At 35.7% G+C, this 18368-nt stretch overlaps 1 protein-coding gene across 3 annotated transcripts in view; it reads left to right on the forward strand.

The window, feature by feature from the left end:
- LOC150107911 (U3 small nucleolar RNA-associated protein 6 homolog) overlaps window positions 1-11562 on the forward strand; it is a 52237-nt gene extending 40675 nt beyond the window's left edge. For 2 of the 3 annotated variants that reach the window (XR_016548114.1, XR_016548115.1), the window contains 2 exons: window positions 8067-8237; window positions 11247-11562. Coding sequence is in view for 1 of the 3 variants with exons in the window: in XM_090390538.1 (XP_090246664.1) it covers window positions 11247-11296 (50 nt within the window). In the remaining 2 variants the exon portion in view is untranslated. The remainder of the gene's footprint in view (window positions 1-8066; window positions 8238-11246) is intronic. The other variant, XM_090390538.1, reaches the window with a different exon arrangement.
- The last annotated feature ends 6806 nt before the right edge of the window (window positions 11563-18368 follow it).

Below are 18368 nucleotides of genomic sequence, written 5' to 3' on the forward strand. Positions count from 1 at the left end.
CGATTTCTCAACTTTCTGTCGTAAAGTGAAAATCTGATCTGACAGCCTCTATTTGGCCTGAATCCAGCTTGTTCTTAACCAAGCTTCTCTTCCACAATCCTTCTCAAATATACTTGCATATATCTTACCAGGAACACTCAGTAACCAAGTACCTCTGCAATTCTCACATTCAGTTTTATTTCCCTTTTTATATATGGGTGATATGAGAGCTCTACTACATTCATCTGGAATTTGTCCTTCTGTCCAGGCTTTCTGAACTATTTCTGAACTAGTTGTAGGCATAGGTTTCTGTGGTTTAGCAGTTCACAAGAAAGATTCCGGTAATTGGACCACATGTTTATTAAGATAAATGACAAGTTTCGTATATCGTTTGACTTACATCTTCAGGGGTCAAAGGTAACTAAAAGTTTAAACACAAGAAATTAGAAATTACTCAAAATAGTTTCATTCTATTCAGTTGTGGCCATCTAACTGTTATTAAATTAAATATTTCTGAACTATTTCAGTGCGGCCACTGTAAGACTTTTATACCTCCATACTTGAACATTTCTGGTCGAATATCATCTACACAAGCTGCCTTTCCACATTTCAAGCTTTTGATGGCTTTTTCCACTTCAAGTATTGATATGTATTCCCGACTGCATGCCTGGTCAATGTTTTTTACCACTGTGTTGTCACAACTGCTTGTTTCATTTAGCAATTTTTTGAAGTAATTACTCTATACTTTAAGAATATATTTTTCTCCTGTTTTCATGTCACCTTTGTTATCTCTAATTCCTTTTACAGCATCCTTCCCTCCATTTCTGAGCTTCTTCAAGAATCTCCAGAATGTCTTACCACCTTCTTGATGTTTATTTTCTATGTTCTTAATAAAGTCCTCCCATGACTTTTGTTTAGCCAGTTTTACACAATATTTAACTTTCTTACATTTGACTCTGTATTCTCTAAGAGCACAAGCTGACTTATTTGCCAGGAACTTTTGATATGCTTTCTTCTTTTCCTTCACTGCCTCTTTCACTTCCTGTGTCCACCCACCATGGAGTTCTGATTTTTCTATCCTTGCAAACAACCTCATTACATGCCTATCTGGCTGAATCAATCATTGTTTTCTTAAGGGCTTGCCACTGAATCTCCAAGGTTTGGTTCCTGTTCTCAAACTTTTTCATTTTTTCTTGAATAATATTTGTTTATTTTTGTCTACAGTTCACATATGGGAGCTGCTCAACTTTTAGTAGCTTTAAAACTTTCTTACATGTTCTTCTTTTTAATATGAAATTCAATTTTATCCTGCTCAAGGCTAAATGGTGATCACTTCCAATTTCAAATCCTCTGTACACTAATGTCCTGCACCAGTGGGAAAACATTACTATCAACAGTAACATAGTGAATGCGACTTTTCTTATTCCTTGCCTCTTCTCTTCATGTGAATTTGTACACATTTTTATGTTGGAACATGGTGTTAGTAATAACCAGTCCATGTTCTGAGCAGAAATCCAACAGATATTTGACATTATTATTAGCTTTGCTCTTTTCTCCAAATTTTCCCAAAATAGTTTTGTATGTCTGACAATCACTTCCTACTCTGCTATTTAGATCCCCAACCAGGACCAACTTTTCCTTTTTCATTGTTTCAGTTGCTTTCTCTAAAGCCTTAAAAAAATTCCTCCATGTCTGTCTTAGTAGAACCTTCTGTGGGACCATTGGCACAGATAAGTCTCATTGACCAGTTCCCCATTCTCGTATTTACCCATATCACTCTACTTGAGACTGTCTGCCATTCAAGAAGATTAGCCTCGTCTTTAGTGTTGATACTATGGCTACTCCTTCTTTTCCTTGATTGTCATTGCCTGAATATAACATTTTGTATTTATTGCTCAGAAAGGTCTCATCAGTTTTTGCCTTTTTTGTTTTAATCACTCCTATTATGTGGATCTAGTATTTATCCAATTCCTCAGTTAGCTTCATTTCTTTGCCATTCAGGCTTCTTATGTTGATGGTACTGATCTTGAACTCTGGTGAGGTTGAGTTGCAATGAGTTTTAGCATTTGCTTCAGTAGCTGACTTTTAGCTGTTTGTGCTGGTTCCCTCGCAAAAACAATTGGGGCCCTTGTTTAACTAGGCGACTCCCCAGCCATCATGAGTTTCTGTCATGTTGTACCATCATTTGAAATTTTGGTCAAAGCCAATAAGAATAGAATTTCGTCTGATAAATTCCAGATTGCCAGCCCATCCTCGCTCATTCGGTATCCAAGTAGATACCTAACAAGACGCACCACAAGAAAGTGAGGATTTGACATTAGGTCAGAGGTACTGGTTGGTTCTCTGCATTTCTTTAAAGTAATGGTCTTCAACGCATTGTCCGCGGGCCACCTATGGCCCTCGTTGCCTTCAGGCCATTTTGAAAAAATAGCTACTTCACATTAAAACTCGATTAAATAAAAAAATATTTTCAATGAAGCCTGCAGGCCCCTAAGCTATGCTGCGGTATTTAGAATTGTAAGATGCTTTACAGATTCACAAGGAATGCTGTGTATTTGATAATTTACATAAAATGCTATCAAAATAAATATTAAATCAACATGCTTCTTCAGCCATCTAGCAGTGCCAAGCGGTACTTAAGTACTTGTACCAATGTCGATGGCTGAAGTAGTAATTTGTTCGATTGTGCCATCTAGCGCCTTCCAGATACATCTCGAAGGTTCTTGATACTAGGTTGTTTTCATATAAACACAAGAGGATGTCATCCACAGTCAGTCAGTCATGAACAGTGTGATATTCATGATAAGCGCATGCAGGTTCGTCGTGTCAGCCATACCCTATTGTGGTTTTTTATTGCCAGACTTTTTTCATTAGTTTGAGACAGATATTCAGTGAGCGATAATAACCTTTACACGGCCATTTTGGATCATTTTTTGGGTTCATCCTCCATCACTATGGCGTCTGCAAGTAAAAAGCATAAATCAAGTGATTCTTGCTGGGTTTTTAATGAAAAGTGGACCAATTTGTACTTTTTTGTGCCGATCGACGATAAGCCAGTGTGTTCAATTTGTCTTGTGTTAGTGTCAGTATCAAAAGAATGCAATATAAAACAACATTGTGAGACCAAGCATGCATCCAATTTTGATCACCTTCAATGGCAACTTTGTGTAGACAAAGTGAATTGTCTCCAAATTGATTTAAAATACCAGCAGAGTACGTTTAAAAGGCAGAGGGAAGAGAGCGAAGCGTGAGTCAAAGTAAGTTATGTAATAGCTGAAAAAATTTCTAAAAAATCAAAGCCTTCTTGGACAGAGAGTTTGTGAAAGAGTGTCTCATCGCTGTTGGGGATATTCTGTGCCCAAATAATGAGGAAGTGTTTAAAAAACAGAGTTTGTCTGGGCTAACTGTAGCACATTGTGTGGAAGAACTTGCCAATGACTTTGAAGGGACTTTAAAAAAAAACGATTTTCCGAATTTTCATCATATTCACTTGCTTTAAATGAGAGCACAGATGTGAAGGATACAACACAACTGCCTATCTTTGTCCGTGGCATTGAACAACAATTCATTGTTACAGAAGAACTTCTACTGCTCGTAAATATGAAGGGAATGACGAAAGCCACTGATATCCTTGAAGCCACCAAGAAAACGCTCCAGCGTTTTGACCTCAGCTTAATAACCGACCTTGAAGGTGTGGTAACTTATTGTGCCCTTGCTATAGTGAGAAAGAATGAAGGGTTTGTTGCACTGCTACGGAAAGAACCAGAACTAGAAGGGAAATATTTCGTCCATTACCACTGTTTAATCCAACAAGAGAATTTGTACGCAAAAACTATTGGATTTGAGAATGTCATGAAAGTTACTGTGACTGTCGTCAACATTATTAGGGCAAGAGTATTGAATCATAGTCAATGCCATTTTTGACCCAAGAGTGCGAAGCTGATCACGACAATACAGTTTATTATACTGGTGTGCATTGGTTGAGCAGGGGAAGGCTCTTAAAACAGTCTTTGGCTTAAGGAGCGAAATACAGCAGTTCATGCAAACCAAGGGGAATCCGATTGCAGAATTTAACAATCTGAAGTGAATGACAGACTTTGCCTTTGTGACCAACATCTCGTTGCATATAAATTACCTAAATACGTGGCTACAATCCAAAGATCAACTGGTGCACACTCTGTTTGAGCATATCAAAGCTTTTGTGGCCAAGCTAAAACTTTGGGAGGCACAACTTGCAAAAAACTTATTTTCAGCTTCTCGCTTAGTGCAACTGTTCGTTTCTTGATGAATACGCTACAAAATTAGCTGTGTTGCAAAGTGAGTTCGAGGAGAGATTTATTGATTTTCGTAACCAACAGTCTTCTTTAGGTTTATTTTCAATGCCATTCAGTGTCAATGCTGGCAAAATGCCAGGCTCAGTACAAATTGAGCTGCTTGAACTCCCAAACAACCTCTTCTTTGAGAGAAAAATTATTCAATGTGCCCTTGCTTACATTTTACAAAGACTACCTTTCTGCGGACGCATTCTCTAATCTTCGCCAGCATGCTTTGAAGATGTGCGCTTTGTTAGGAAGCACATACTTACGTGAGCAGTTCTTCTCCAGAATGAAGCATGTGAAGTCCAAGACAAGAACTCAGATTATGGACCAACATCTCGAGAATACTCCGCATAGCAACTTCCAACATTGATGCCAACATCGACAAGCTGGTCAAGGAAAAACATTGCCAAGTTGCCCATTGACGTTGTAAAAAATTAATGTTTTCTTCATTAAATTATCTTTTTTCAAGTATTGATCATATTTACTTATGAACACGACTCCTACCTATGCTCTTAAAGCTGAGTTTGTTTATTTTTATAGGGTTTTTTGTAAAGTATCAAATGCACAGCATTCCTTGTGAATCTGGAAAGCATCTTGTAATTCTAAATACCGCAGTATAGCTTAGTGGCCTGCGGGCTTCATTGAAATTTTTAATGTGGCCCACACTGTCTGAAAGGCTAAAGACCCCTGCTTTAAAGGCTATGTGGTGGTCTCCTCTCAGTTATATAGCTTTGACCTTAAGCATCCCTCATTACATATCTGTTCCTGTTTTCTTCTTTCTTGGTAGGTTTAGGGCTTTGTCATAACCATGTAACTTCTTTGAAACCTAGTTAATCCAGTCTGCTTAGGCATTATGACTGTTAATCGCATGTGTCGTTTTGGACAGTTTTCTTGTTTTATGGAATGAAAATCCTTAGTTTCTTTCTGGAAAGAAAAATACATCTATTTCTGAATGAGACCAGCTAACTCACCTTCAGTACTGATAAAGGTTGTTCGCATCCTAAATGGTTGAAACTCAGGGCATCATCAAATTTCTAACCAAAGGGCGTCATCAAAATTGAGTTAGATATGGAGGTGCTAATTATTAATATTATTGGGTGCCTCCATGGAGTGTGAAGACTCATTGTGGGAGACCCAAACTATCCAAATAATATCTATCTACTTTTCCTTGATCTCATTGCCAGATGAAATACTCACATAACTAGCAACCCATTCCACTTGTTTATCACTCTTCAACCAAAAAATCTAGTTCTCACACTCTTGTTAACCACACCCTTACTCAGCTTCCATAGATGGCCTTTTGTTCTGCCACTTCTATCCAAGTGCTGAAATATTTCTTCTGCATCAGTCCTATGAAACCTTTTAAGTAACTTAAATGTTTCTGTCACATTCCCTCTATTTTATTCATCTTTTGCATCCACAACCCTTTATCTGTCTTCAAGAGAGGATTACACAGACCACTCACCATCTTTGTCACTTGCCATTCTCTCCACTAGTTCCTCATCCTCAAGAAACCAGGGTGACTAGAACTGAACACATTAATCCAAATGAAGACATATCAATGCCTTATAAAGAAGATTGATAACTTCTTATCTTTGCTTGTTGATGCATTTTTCAGTAACCAAGTAATCCTATGAGCCACCCTGGCACCCTTAGCAATATGTTCTCTAAACTTCAACTCTTTATCTACTACCATCCTCAAATCCCTAGCTTTATCAATTTTCTAGGGTACAGTTCCATCAGTATTGTACACATTGTAGTCTAATCTTTTGTCCATACTACCAGCCTCTTTAACTCTTCCTGAAAACTCTATATTGGCTTGATTAGCTATAACTGTACCCAGTTTTGCACCATCAGCAAACTGAATATTTCTCTTCAAATTATTTCCCATTGTTTAACTTGTTTATGTACAAGTTAAACAATGGTGGTCCAAGAACAATCTTGCAGCACACCACTAGTGCCTTCTCCTGATTCTGCTCCTCCATATACTAGTTTTTTGGTATATGTCCATCAGCCACTCTTTTATCCATATCACCAGTTTCACATCCATCCCGATTTATTCTGATTTGCATCACAGAGTTTCATGTTTTATTTTGTCAAATGCCTTTACAAAATCTGGTAGTATCATCATGTAGCCATTCCCTTTATCCAGCTCATTTATCACTCTATTATTAAAAGTTAGTAAATTACTAAGGCATGACCAACTCTTCACAGAGCCATGCTGACTCTCATAGAGTATCGTATTCTTTCTAGTACCTGTACCACTACTTCTGAGATATTGATTGGTCATCTATTTGATGATTATATCATATATAATAACTAATTTTCCAAAAACCTTTAGGTATGATAATAAATTTAGTTTAATCCTTTATCCAAGTGTGTGCAAACAAAGTTTTTGCCTGAAAGTATCTTCAGGAATGGGGTAAAGTGGTACAACACTGGGCAACTCCTTGCAAAAGTGGAGCAAGCTACCAACACTCCTATCTCAGTATCTCCCATAATGCAAAACACATCTCCTTGCAGATATGTATAATGTTATGCATTAAGGGAAGGGCCACTACCCAGATACTTTCAGGCACAAACTTTGTTTGCACACACTTGGATAAAGGATTAAACTAAATTTATTATAGTCTGACCAAGTGAAAAATAAACTTTCAACACCTTTAGGTATGGTTTGCAGGCATCTACAAGACAAAGAATGCATGCTAACAAAGCAAGTTTGAGACCTCACATCTAAATAGATACAAGCCATGTCTAGAAAGTAAAGTCCATTCAGAATTTACCACCAAATAAGATATGGGAGAGGAATTGCACATGCTGGGTAGCATAGAATAAATCATTAGCTAGCTATTGCCTATTTTACTTTCATCACATTATCGTTTGTTGTCTTCTACGAAGCATTTATAATGAGTACTGTGATAAAAAATCCTGCCGGTTGCAAGGTTCATGGTGTAGTACAGTTTTTGTTGGCAGAAAACAATAGTGCTGCAGAAATTCACTGACAAATGGTTTACAGGCCTAGCATAATGAGTGATAGTAAGGTTAGGCGAGAAGAGTTCAACAGTGTTCACAATGAAAAGTGCAGTGGCCGGACAAATGTAGTGACAGATGATTTGGTGGAAAGAATGAACACAAAAATTTGTAATAATTGTTGTTGCACAATTGTGGAACTTTTTTTTGAATTTCTGAAAGTTTCACTCTCACTCATTCATGAAATTGTGACATAAAACTGGGGTATAAGAAATTGGGTTCCAGATGGATCCCAAAAATGCTGACTGATGCTCATAAACAGCAACGAGTGGAATCAGCACAAAAACCTTTGTAGCATTAATGAAAATGAAGGAGATGAACTTTTTTCTTGTATCATGACTGGTGATGAAACATGGATTTTGTACATAGATGTTGAGTCAAAACATCAATCAATGCAGTGATGCCATTCATCATCTCCAAATGCAAAAAAATTCAAACAGGCACCATCAATTAAAAATATTATGGCCACTATCATCTGGGTCTGAAAAGGGATCTTGCTCCTTGAATTTTTTCATTGAGGAACAATAATTGATACTAATGCATATTTTGAAATGCTGAAGGAACTCAGATGAGCTATTTAGAACAAAAGATCAGGGATATTGTCATCAGGGATTGTGCTTTTGCATGACAACTCATGAGTTCACACTGCAGCTTTAACTGTCCAGCAAATTCAGAGGTTTTGGTGTGAACTTTTGAACCACCCATCCTACAGCCCTGACTTTGTGCCTATTCTTGCAGATGAAGCATTGGCTTCCATCTCAGCAGTTTGAAGAAGATGAGTTACTGAAGAACAGCATGACTCTGGTTGAACTCACTAGTGACAGACTTTTTTGACACGTATGAAGAAGCTAGTGCCATGATACCAAAAATGCTTGAAGTCAGTGGCAATTATGTGGAAAAATAATGTATGTAAGTATTTTAGCATATATAAATCTTTTTTTACCCCTCTTCCAGTTTTTTTTTTTTTTTTAATTCTTGACCAGACCTTACTTTCTGGATGCACCTTGTAGGTAGATTTTGTTTAGAGAAATAGATTATTAATCTCCATTTGTTATGAGATAATCTCTATTAAGATTATTTTTGCATTCCGAGTGTAATACACAAGGGTTCAATTCCGATTGGTGCAACGACTTAACTGTTTCTTATAGAATCCGGTAAATCACTGACTCAAGACCAAATACAAAAAAATATACACACTTAATAAAACTAAAACAGTATATACACTTGAGATAAATTTTCATAACTACAAAATACTGGATCCAAGGCCTTCTAAATTTACTCTACACTTCAGAGATTTTCTTATCCAAAAAATATTAAAGTCACCCATTCTCTGACTCATTTTATTACCGGATTGTTTAACATATATTTAATCACGTCTACCAGACTAAACACCCTGTTTTCACAACAAAAATGTTCATAGTCAGTTTCTTTGTTAGGGCCTTTTTCCCGAAAATATAAAATTATCTTCTTTTCTTTTCCATTGGATCCTTTCTCATTACCCTAATGTAGTATACAATATTATTTCTCGCTGAAGTATAAATACTTTTTTACTCTTGCAGTTCAATTTGAGGCACAATTTACTAATTTTTTTGTACTGGAGAGAAAGTTTCTTCTACTATTTTATAAACAACATATCTACGTTGACCTAATTCCGTTGCCCTTTCCAGTAGAAGTAACAAATATATCCAGTGTCCTTAAGACAGATGAAACTTTCCAATCAACATTTCCTCGAATATTCCTTTAGAACATCGACTACAATATCTTCTTTTATTTACTAATTACTTGTTGACAGTCTCTACTCCTCCAGTTTAAAGATTCACGGTTTTACTCTTCCTTTTTTAGAATCTACTATTAATATTCTTCCGACTGTCACATAAAACTAAATAAACTTCATAAGAACAAAATTCCTCTGGTCTGCATTCTTAAACTTCCATTAGCTATTTCTTGTTTCCTCTTGATACTGAATCCTCTCTCTTTCAGCTGTCAATCACCCATCAAACTCCTCGGCAAGCATGCACGCTCCATGAAAGTGGCAAGCAAGATTAGGTATAATGGCTGACATGTTGTCTCCGTTAGCATAACAAGAATTTCTTTATAAAACACAGCACTTAATAATTTTAAACTACAATAAAATTTCTGAAAGTAACACAACTATCCAAATCCAGTAAGTACATAATTTTTTTTAAAATGCTTTACATTTCATTTTGGCAACATCGATAACGGGTACATCGCAAGTGCCAGCAAAACATGTTATGAAACCAAAACTAATAATGTAATAACATAAACAATTTGTAAAAATATTCATAATTTTAAATTATGATTATTTTTACAATTTCACCTTGCTTACTTTGGGCCAACCTGCATGATCAGAAAAATCCTACATAATTTTCCTTCGTCTTGAGGTAGGTGTAATCCTCCCTTTATGACAAAGAGTGATCCTTTATAAGGAGCTGCTGTATTGATTAATAAATACTGCATTTTAAAGAACTGATATCATCAACGATTTGTAAAACAGTTGAGAAGAGTTACCTTTAATTTATTGCAATGTCAACTTAGCATAACTACCACAGAATGCTTTGCTTAATCTTTTGCAATTTCTGAACATTAATAAATCTAGGAAAAATTGCTTCAGCATTCCATAATGATACTTAATTACTGTTTTCTTGCTGTTAAAAAAATCACTAGTATGTGGTATAAAATGCATATGAAATTTTTAAAATAAAATCCTATTCTTTGTAAAACTTCAAAAGATATAAGCAAAAGTTAATAGTGAATAACATTAGTAAAAAATGTTGGTAAGTCAGCAGTTAGAATTGAAGGAAGTACAGGAAGAGGGTTTAATGTTAAATCTGGTGTGAGACAAGGATGTACATTATCCCCTCTGTTATTCATTATCTATATGGATCACATTATGAAGGAAAGTGGTATTAAACATGATATCAAAATTGGAGATGTTAATGTCAGCTCTTTGCTTTATGTGTATGATGTTATACTTATCAATAAATCCACTACGAGTCTGCAAGATTCCTTGACTAAATTGAATAACTGTTGTAATAGATATGGTATGAAGGTCAGCAATAAAAAGACAAAGACAATGAAAATAGGCGGAATTGTTGAAAATGTCAATTGCATTGTGAATGGAGAACCTGTGGAACAAGTAAAACATTTCACCTACTTAGACACGATTTTTACTGAAGATGGTAAATTAAATATGGAAATAGACAACAGAATCAATAAAGCTGGTATGGTAGGAAGTCAATTGAATAAATTCATATGGAATAAGAGAGAAATTAGTCAGAACACTAAATTAGCTGTATACAAGACAGTGTTCAAACCAGTTTTAACTTATGGATCTGAGAGTTGGGTCAGAAGTAAAACACTTGACCAAAGACTAGAAACCGCAGATATGAGAGTCCTGAGAAAGATTACAGGCATGAACAGATGGCATCAATGGCAATATCATATTAAAAACGAGGATATTATGAATGAACTTAACATTGTCAGCATCCAGGAATGCATTAGCAGAGCTAATCTCAGGTGCTATGGTCATTTAAACAGAATGGGCGAGGAAAGATTGGCATAACAAGTGTTCTCTGCCAGGTTGGCAGGAAAACGAACCAGAGGAAGACCAAGATATAGGTGGTTTGATAGGGTACAAAGTGCCTTAGATGACAGAAATATAAGATCTGATAATATTGGAGTCTTGACAAGTTACAGACTGATCTGGAAAAAAATTGTAGATAGGAAGTTTATAATGATGTAAATTTTTCATGACGTACTATCATATCCTGTATACCCCTTGAGGGTACATGGCAGGAATTTGATGATGATGATGATATTAGTAATGTATTGTTTTTTATTTTCTTAGTATTTTGTACCTTACTTTTGATGTTAAGATCATCTTTCTTTCTCTTCTAGATTTGTGGTTGAATGATATCTCCCTTGAATTGAATCATCCCTGTGGTTAGCCAATAGCAGTGGGAAACTTCTATTGGAGAGCTGTTAAGAGACTAAATGCAAGCATGACAGATGGTTTTATTAGCCATTATGCCCTTTTAGCTACTGGAAATGACATTGTTTCTACTGCACCTAAATTGGACAATTAAGAATTGATGTAAATATTGTAATGGCAGATATATGGATGTATTTTAATCAGTTTGAATAACTTATTGAAATCTGATATTGTTGGAGGAAGTATTTTGTACATTATTCATAAAAAAATTAATTAAGCCTCTTTTTTCATATCTTTTCTGAAATCTTTTCTACCACTTTTTTTTTTTTTCGCAAACATCAGAAATATTCCAAATGTCATTTTGTATATTTTAGAGACAGGTCATTGTATACTAAGACTAATGTTTTAGACTTAGTTCATATTTTATTTAGAATATAAAATCTCTAGTTGATTAACATGACAACTGCAGACTTAACTATACCCCACCTCACCACACCAAAAGACAATGTTGGTGCAACAAGATGAAATGTCATGCTGGCCAGAACATTACCTGGTCAAACAAGGCCTCTGTTGTTTTCACCAGGGAACCAGAGTGAACAGAGAAAAGTCAGATACTGGAATAAACTCCAGCTCAGCATTCGCAGAATTCAAGATGCTGAGATGGAGTAAACAGCTCAGCATCTTGAATCAACATAAAAAGTTTGTTCGGATAAGGAGTCCAAGTTCCAGAAGAATTAGAGTAATGATCAGGAAAAGGAAGTAGTAACTACAGTATTTGATATTAACATAATGAAACCTTCTTGAATGGAAGAAATATCAAGTGGAGTGATGCAAAATATGAAAAAGTCTCATTGACTATGTTATTATTGATTAGCAGTATCTCCATGCTAGTTCAGAATAGAAGAATATTCAGAAGACTGAAAATAGGAAAGGGTCACCATTTAGTTTTGAGCAGGATAAAAGTGAATTTTATACTGAAAATAAAAATAGGCATGAAAGTTTAAAAATGAAATCAAAAGTTGAGCAGCTTTGAGAGGGGGTACTAGATTCAAATGTACAAATATTCAAGAAAAAGTGAAAGAAGTTGAGAACAAGAATTAGATTTTAAAGATTCGTAGGTAGACTCTCAAGGGAACACGGATTGATTCAACCAGAGAGGCACGTGTTGATGATTTACAATGATAAAATAGTTCATGAACTATTTATGAATTTGCTATTTAATAATAGCAAATATTCACATCAAGCAAGTCAGTATGTGCTCTGAGGGAAGGCAGGAAAAAATTTCAGAAAGGGAAGCACTGGACAAAAGTTATGTAAACTTTGATTTGCTTGGATAAGTGGATGGCTAATGGAGAGGTGATCAAATCTGTGCACAGAAATCCATATGAGACCTAATTGCACCTTATGGAGTGGAAGTGTCATCCCCTTATCCTTACATGCCAATGTTCTTAGCATTATAGCAGCAGTTTTTTCAGTAACTCTTACAACTTTCACGATGTGTCTCCTGAACTTCTTTTCCCTATCCACCCAGATGCCTAGATCCCTGCTGCTTCCACCTGAAGCAAAGCCCCTCCAATGTGTTAAACTTCATTCCATCTTCTCTGGCCAAAGTGCATTACTTTACACCTAGCAACATTGAAATGACATCTCCATTCTTCAGCCCAAGGCATCAACCTATTCAAATCCCCTTGTAACAACAACATATAAAAATTTCCTGACATTGCTCTTCCTAATTTAGCATAACAAGAATGTCTTTACAAAACACAGCACTTAATAATTTTAAACTACAATAAAATTTCTGAAAGTAACACAATTATCCAAATCCAGTAAGTACATAATTTTTTTAAAATGCTTTACATTTCATTTTGACAACATCAATATTGTGAATAGCAATATTGACTTAACTAATTAATGCTTAAAATCGTTATCAAAGGATAAAGTAAAAATAATGTACTAACATAAACAATTTGTAAAAATATTCATTATTTTATATTATGATTATTTTTACAAAATCACCTTGCTTAATTTGGGCCAACTTGCATGATCAGAAAAATCCTACATAATTTTCCTTCGTCTTGAGGTAGGTGTAATACTCCCTTTATGACAAAGAGTGATCCTTCATAATGAGCTGCTGTATTGAGTAATAAATACTGCATTTTAAAGAACTGATGTCATCAATGTTTTGTAAAACAGTTGAGAAGAGTTACCTTTAATTTATTGCAATGTCAGCTTAGCATAACTACCACAGAATGCTTTGCTTAATCTTTTGCAATTTCTGAACATTAATAAATCTGAGAAAAATTGCTTTGGCATTCCATAATGATATGGAATGCCGAAGCAATTACTGTTTAATTACTCATTAATACTTAATTACTGTTTTCTTGCTGTTAAAAAAATCGCTAGTATGTGGTATAAAATGCATCTGAAATTTTTAAGATAAAATCCTATTCTTTGTAATACTTCAAAAGATATAAGCAAAAGTTAATAGTGAATAACATTAGTTAAAAATGTTGGTAGCAATCTAGGATACATATATAATACTCGTAATTGTGGAGTTTTATTTCTAATGTAATAAAATTTAATAAACTGTTTGAGTTGTAAGTCAGCAGTTAGAATTGAAGGAAGTACAGGAAGATGGTTTAATGTTAAGTCTGGTGTTGAGACAAGGACATACATTATCCTCTCTGTTATCCATTATCTATATGGATCACATTATGAAGGAAAGTGGTATCAGAATTGGAGATGTTAATGTCAGCTCTCTGCTTTATGCAGACGATGTTATACTTCTAAATAAATCCGCTACAAGTCTGCAAGATTCCTTGACTAAATTGAATAACTGTTGTAATAGATAGGGTATGAAGGTCAGCAATAAAAAGACAAAGACAATGAAAATAGGCAGAATTGTTGAAAATGTCAATTGCATTGTGAACGGAGAACCTGTGGAACAAGTAAAACATTTCAGCTACTTAGGCACGATTTTTACTGAAGATGGTAAATATAATATAGAAATAGACAACAGAATCAATAAAGCTGGTATGGTAGGAAGTCAATTGAATAAATTCATATGGAATAAGAGAGAAATTAGTCAGAACACTAAATTAGCTATAGAAGACAGTGTTCAAACCAGTTTTAACTTATGGATCTGAGAGCTGGGTCAGAAGTAAAACACTTGACCAAAGACTAGAAACCACAGATATGAGAGTCCTGAGAAAGATTATAGGTGTGAACAGATGGTATCAATGGCAATATCATATTAAAAATGAGGATATTATGAATGAACTTAACATTGTCAACATCCAGGAACAAGTTTTCTCTGCCAGGTTGGCAGGAAAACAAACCAGAGGAAGACCAAGATATAGGTAGTTTGATAGGGTACAAAGTGCTTTAGATGATAGAAATATAAGATCTGATAATATTGGAGTGTTGACAAGTAACAGACTGATCTGGAGGAAAATTGTAGGTAGGAAGTTTGTAATGATGTAAATTTTTCATGTAGTACTATCATATCCTGTATACCCCTTGAGGGTACATGGCAAGAATTTGATGATGATGATATTACTAATGTATTGTTTTTTATTTTCTTAGTATTTTGTACCTTACTTTTGATGTTAAGATCATCTTTCTTTCTTTCTCTTCTAGATTTCTGGTTGAATTATATCTCCCTAGAATTGAATCAACCCTGTGGTAAACCAATAGCAGTGGGAAACCTCTATTGGAGAGCTGTTAAGAAACTAAATGCAAGCATGACAGATGATTTTATTAGACATTATGCCCTTTTAACTACTGGAAATGACATTGTTTCCACTGCACCTAAATTGGACAATTAAGAATTGATGTAAATATTGTAATGTCAGATATATAGATGTATTTTAATCAGTTTGAATAACTTATTGAAATCTGATATTGTTGGAGGAAGTATTTTGTACATTATTCATGAAAAAAATTAAGCCTCTTTTTTCATATCTTTTCAAAAATTTTTTCTACCACTTTTTTTTTTTTTTCCAAATATCAGAAATATTCCAATGTCATTTTGTATATTTCAGAGACAGGTCTTGGTATACTAATACTAACGTTTTAGTCTTAGTGCATATTTTATGGAGAATATAAAATCTTTAGTTGATTAACATGACAACTGCAGACTTAACTATACCACACCACACCAAAAGACAACTTTGGTGCAACAAGATGAAATGTCATGATGGCCAGAACATTACCTGGTCAAACAAGGCCTCTGCTGTTTTCACCAGGGAACCAGAGTGAACAGAGAAAAGTCAGATACTGGAATAAACTCCAGCTCAGCATCCACAAATTCAAGATGCTGAGATGGAGTAAACAGCTCAGCATCTTGAATCAACATAAAAAGTTAGTATGGATAAGGAGTCCAAGTTCCAGAAGAATTAGAGTAATGATCAGGAAAAGGAAGTAGTAACTACAGTATTTGATATTAACATAATGATAACCTTCTTGAATGGGAGAAATATCAAATGGAGTGATGCAAAATATGAAAAAGTCTCATTGCCTATGTTATTTTTGATTAGCAGTATCTCCATGCTAGTTCAGAATACAAGAATATTCAGAAGACGGAAAATAGGAAATGGTCACCATTTATTAGAACACAGAGACTAAGTAAATAAAAGATTTATAAACTTAATGCTGATATTTCGCTGGTGTTATAACCAGCATCTTCAGAGCACAAAAACACAGTTTGTCACAATATGCGAGACTATAACAACATGGTGTAATTAAACAAAATTGTAGCAGCAACACAAAGACTAGAGTCCTGATTTTGGCGTCCTCTATCTGAAAAAAAAAAAAAAGCTATCACATATTACTAGAGTCCTAGAAAAGTGCTAGTTTTTTCTTAATATGACTGTCTCCCAGATCTTCGGCAAGTTAATACAGTCATGTCTGTTGAGATTTGGAGTGTGTTTTAGGGCTTCTGTCGCCTCTGAGAATAATCTCTCTGATTTATACGGGTTTCTGTGTAGTACTTTTGTGTTTTTCCAGTTGATCCTGTATGCATGGGTATCTAGAGCATGGTCTGCTAGGCCCGACTTGCCATAATGATAATTCCGGACGAATCTCTTATGTTCGCTGATGCGGATGTTCACAGTTCTTCCTGTTTGACCGTAATAGGCTTGATTACATGAGCATGGTACTTGGTAGACTCCTGGATGTGATAAAGGAGGAATGCTGTCCTTGGGTGAGCGGATGAGGGTAGCTAGTTTGCTACATGGTCTGAATGTAGTGCGTAGTTTATGTTTATTGAGAATTCTTGAGATCTTTTTGGATGTGCCTTTTATGTAAGGGATGGTGACTGTTTTGTTGTAATTGTCTGTGGTGGATGGTGGGAGGGGTTTCTTAGGAGTGTTTAGTATTTTGTTTATTTTATGTGGATTGTAGCCGTTGGCGAAGAAGGTGTGGCGTAAGTGAGCCAGTTCAGCAGTAAGAGCCTTGTCATTGGAACAGATTGCTCTCACTCTATGGGTTAGCGTTTTTAATATGCCATATTGTTGAGAAGGATGATGGTGTGATTGTTTGTGTAAGTATCTACCTGTATGTGTGGGTTTTCTAAAAACTGAAAATGATAAGGAACCATCTGGAAGACGTGTGATAAGTGTATCCAGGAAGGGCAGACAGTTGTTGACTTCCGGTTCCATTGTAAAGTGGATTTTTGGATGTTGGCTATTTAAATGTGCTAAGAATGTTTCCAATGTCTCTGGGCCGTGTGGCCAAATAGCAAGCACATCGTCAACATAGCGTAGCCAAAGTGTTGATTTGTGAGTGGCTGTATTGATTGCTTGTTTTTCCAGGTGTTCTATGTAAAAGTTGGCTGGGGGGGGGGGGAAGGGGAGCCCATGGTTGTCCTATCTATTTGTTTGTACATTTTCCCTTTCCATGTGAAATATCCTGCTTGTATTGTGAATTTGAATAGTTCAAAGATATCAAGGGGGAAGTGTTACTTCAGTAGACTGAGGGTTTCTATTAGTGGTACATTTGTGAATAGTGAAGTGATGTCAAAGCTTACTATTCAGTCTGAGCTTTTTAGGGTAAGGTGTTGTAAGATGCTTTTTAGGTGGGCTGAATTTTTAACAAAGGAGGGAGCATTGTTTGTGAGAGTGGCTAGTAGCTTAGCTAAATGTCTAGCCAGTTTGTAAGTGGGACTATTTATACTGTCCACAATTGGGCGCAGGGGTGTGCCTTGCTTGTGAATTTCTGGTGCTCCATAGATCCTAAGTGTTTTAACATGGTAGGGCTTGAGTTTGTTAACTGTCTTTGGGCCAGGAAGTGACTTTTTTCAATAATTTTCGTGCTTTATTCTTTTGTGTGTTGGTGGGATTGCGATCTATAATTTTGTATGTTGACTGATCTTGTAATAGTGTGTGCATTTTGTTTTCGTATTCAGTTGTGTCCATCACCACAGTTGCATTTCCTTTGTCTGCTTTTGTTATGGTGATCTGGCTGTTGTTGTGTAGCTCTTTTATGGCAATGAATTCCTTATGTGGGATATTCGTTTTGGGTGGCTTGGACTTGATTAGGATGTTGGCCACATCTAAACGTATGTTGTTAGCTATTGTTGGAGGCAGGTCGTATATTCCTCTTTCGATGGACGCCATTATTTCGGCTTTTTGGAACTTGTTTTGGAGTTATGGCAAAATTGTGCCCCCGACTTAAAGCACTAGTGGCTTCTTTGCTTAACGTCAGTAATGATAGATTCATGACGAGGAGGTCTTGTTGTAATTGCAGTCGTTGTACGGTGTTCCGTGTGTTGGAGATTTTCAAACTTATTTTGGTGCCGGTTTTTGACTCTGTCGAATTCTTTTTTTGCCGTTGCGTCAGTGATGTTATCTAGGATCTGCCAAAGTTCTGTATTTAGGATATTATGAAGTGATTCTCATAGTGCATCGATGGTTGAATTTGATTTTGTTAATTCCAGTCGAGTGGCGTTAATCTGTTCACGTAAAAGCGCTACACTCGCTCGTTTATAGATGCGTTGGGCTTTGGCCGAGTGGAACTTGTTTTTGATTTTAAAACAGTTCGGTATTAATTTGGTGTCTCGGCACCTCTTTAAGAAGGCTAACCTGTTT

Source organism: Typopeltis vanoorti, chromosome 3, assembly GCF_054136105.1.
Source record: "Typopeltis vanoorti isolate ZY-2024b chromosome 3, IOZ_Tvanoo_1.0, whole genome shotgun sequence".
Taxonomy (NCBI): Eukaryota; Metazoa; Arthropoda; class Arachnida; order Uropygi; family Thelyphonidae; genus Typopeltis; species Typopeltis vanoorti.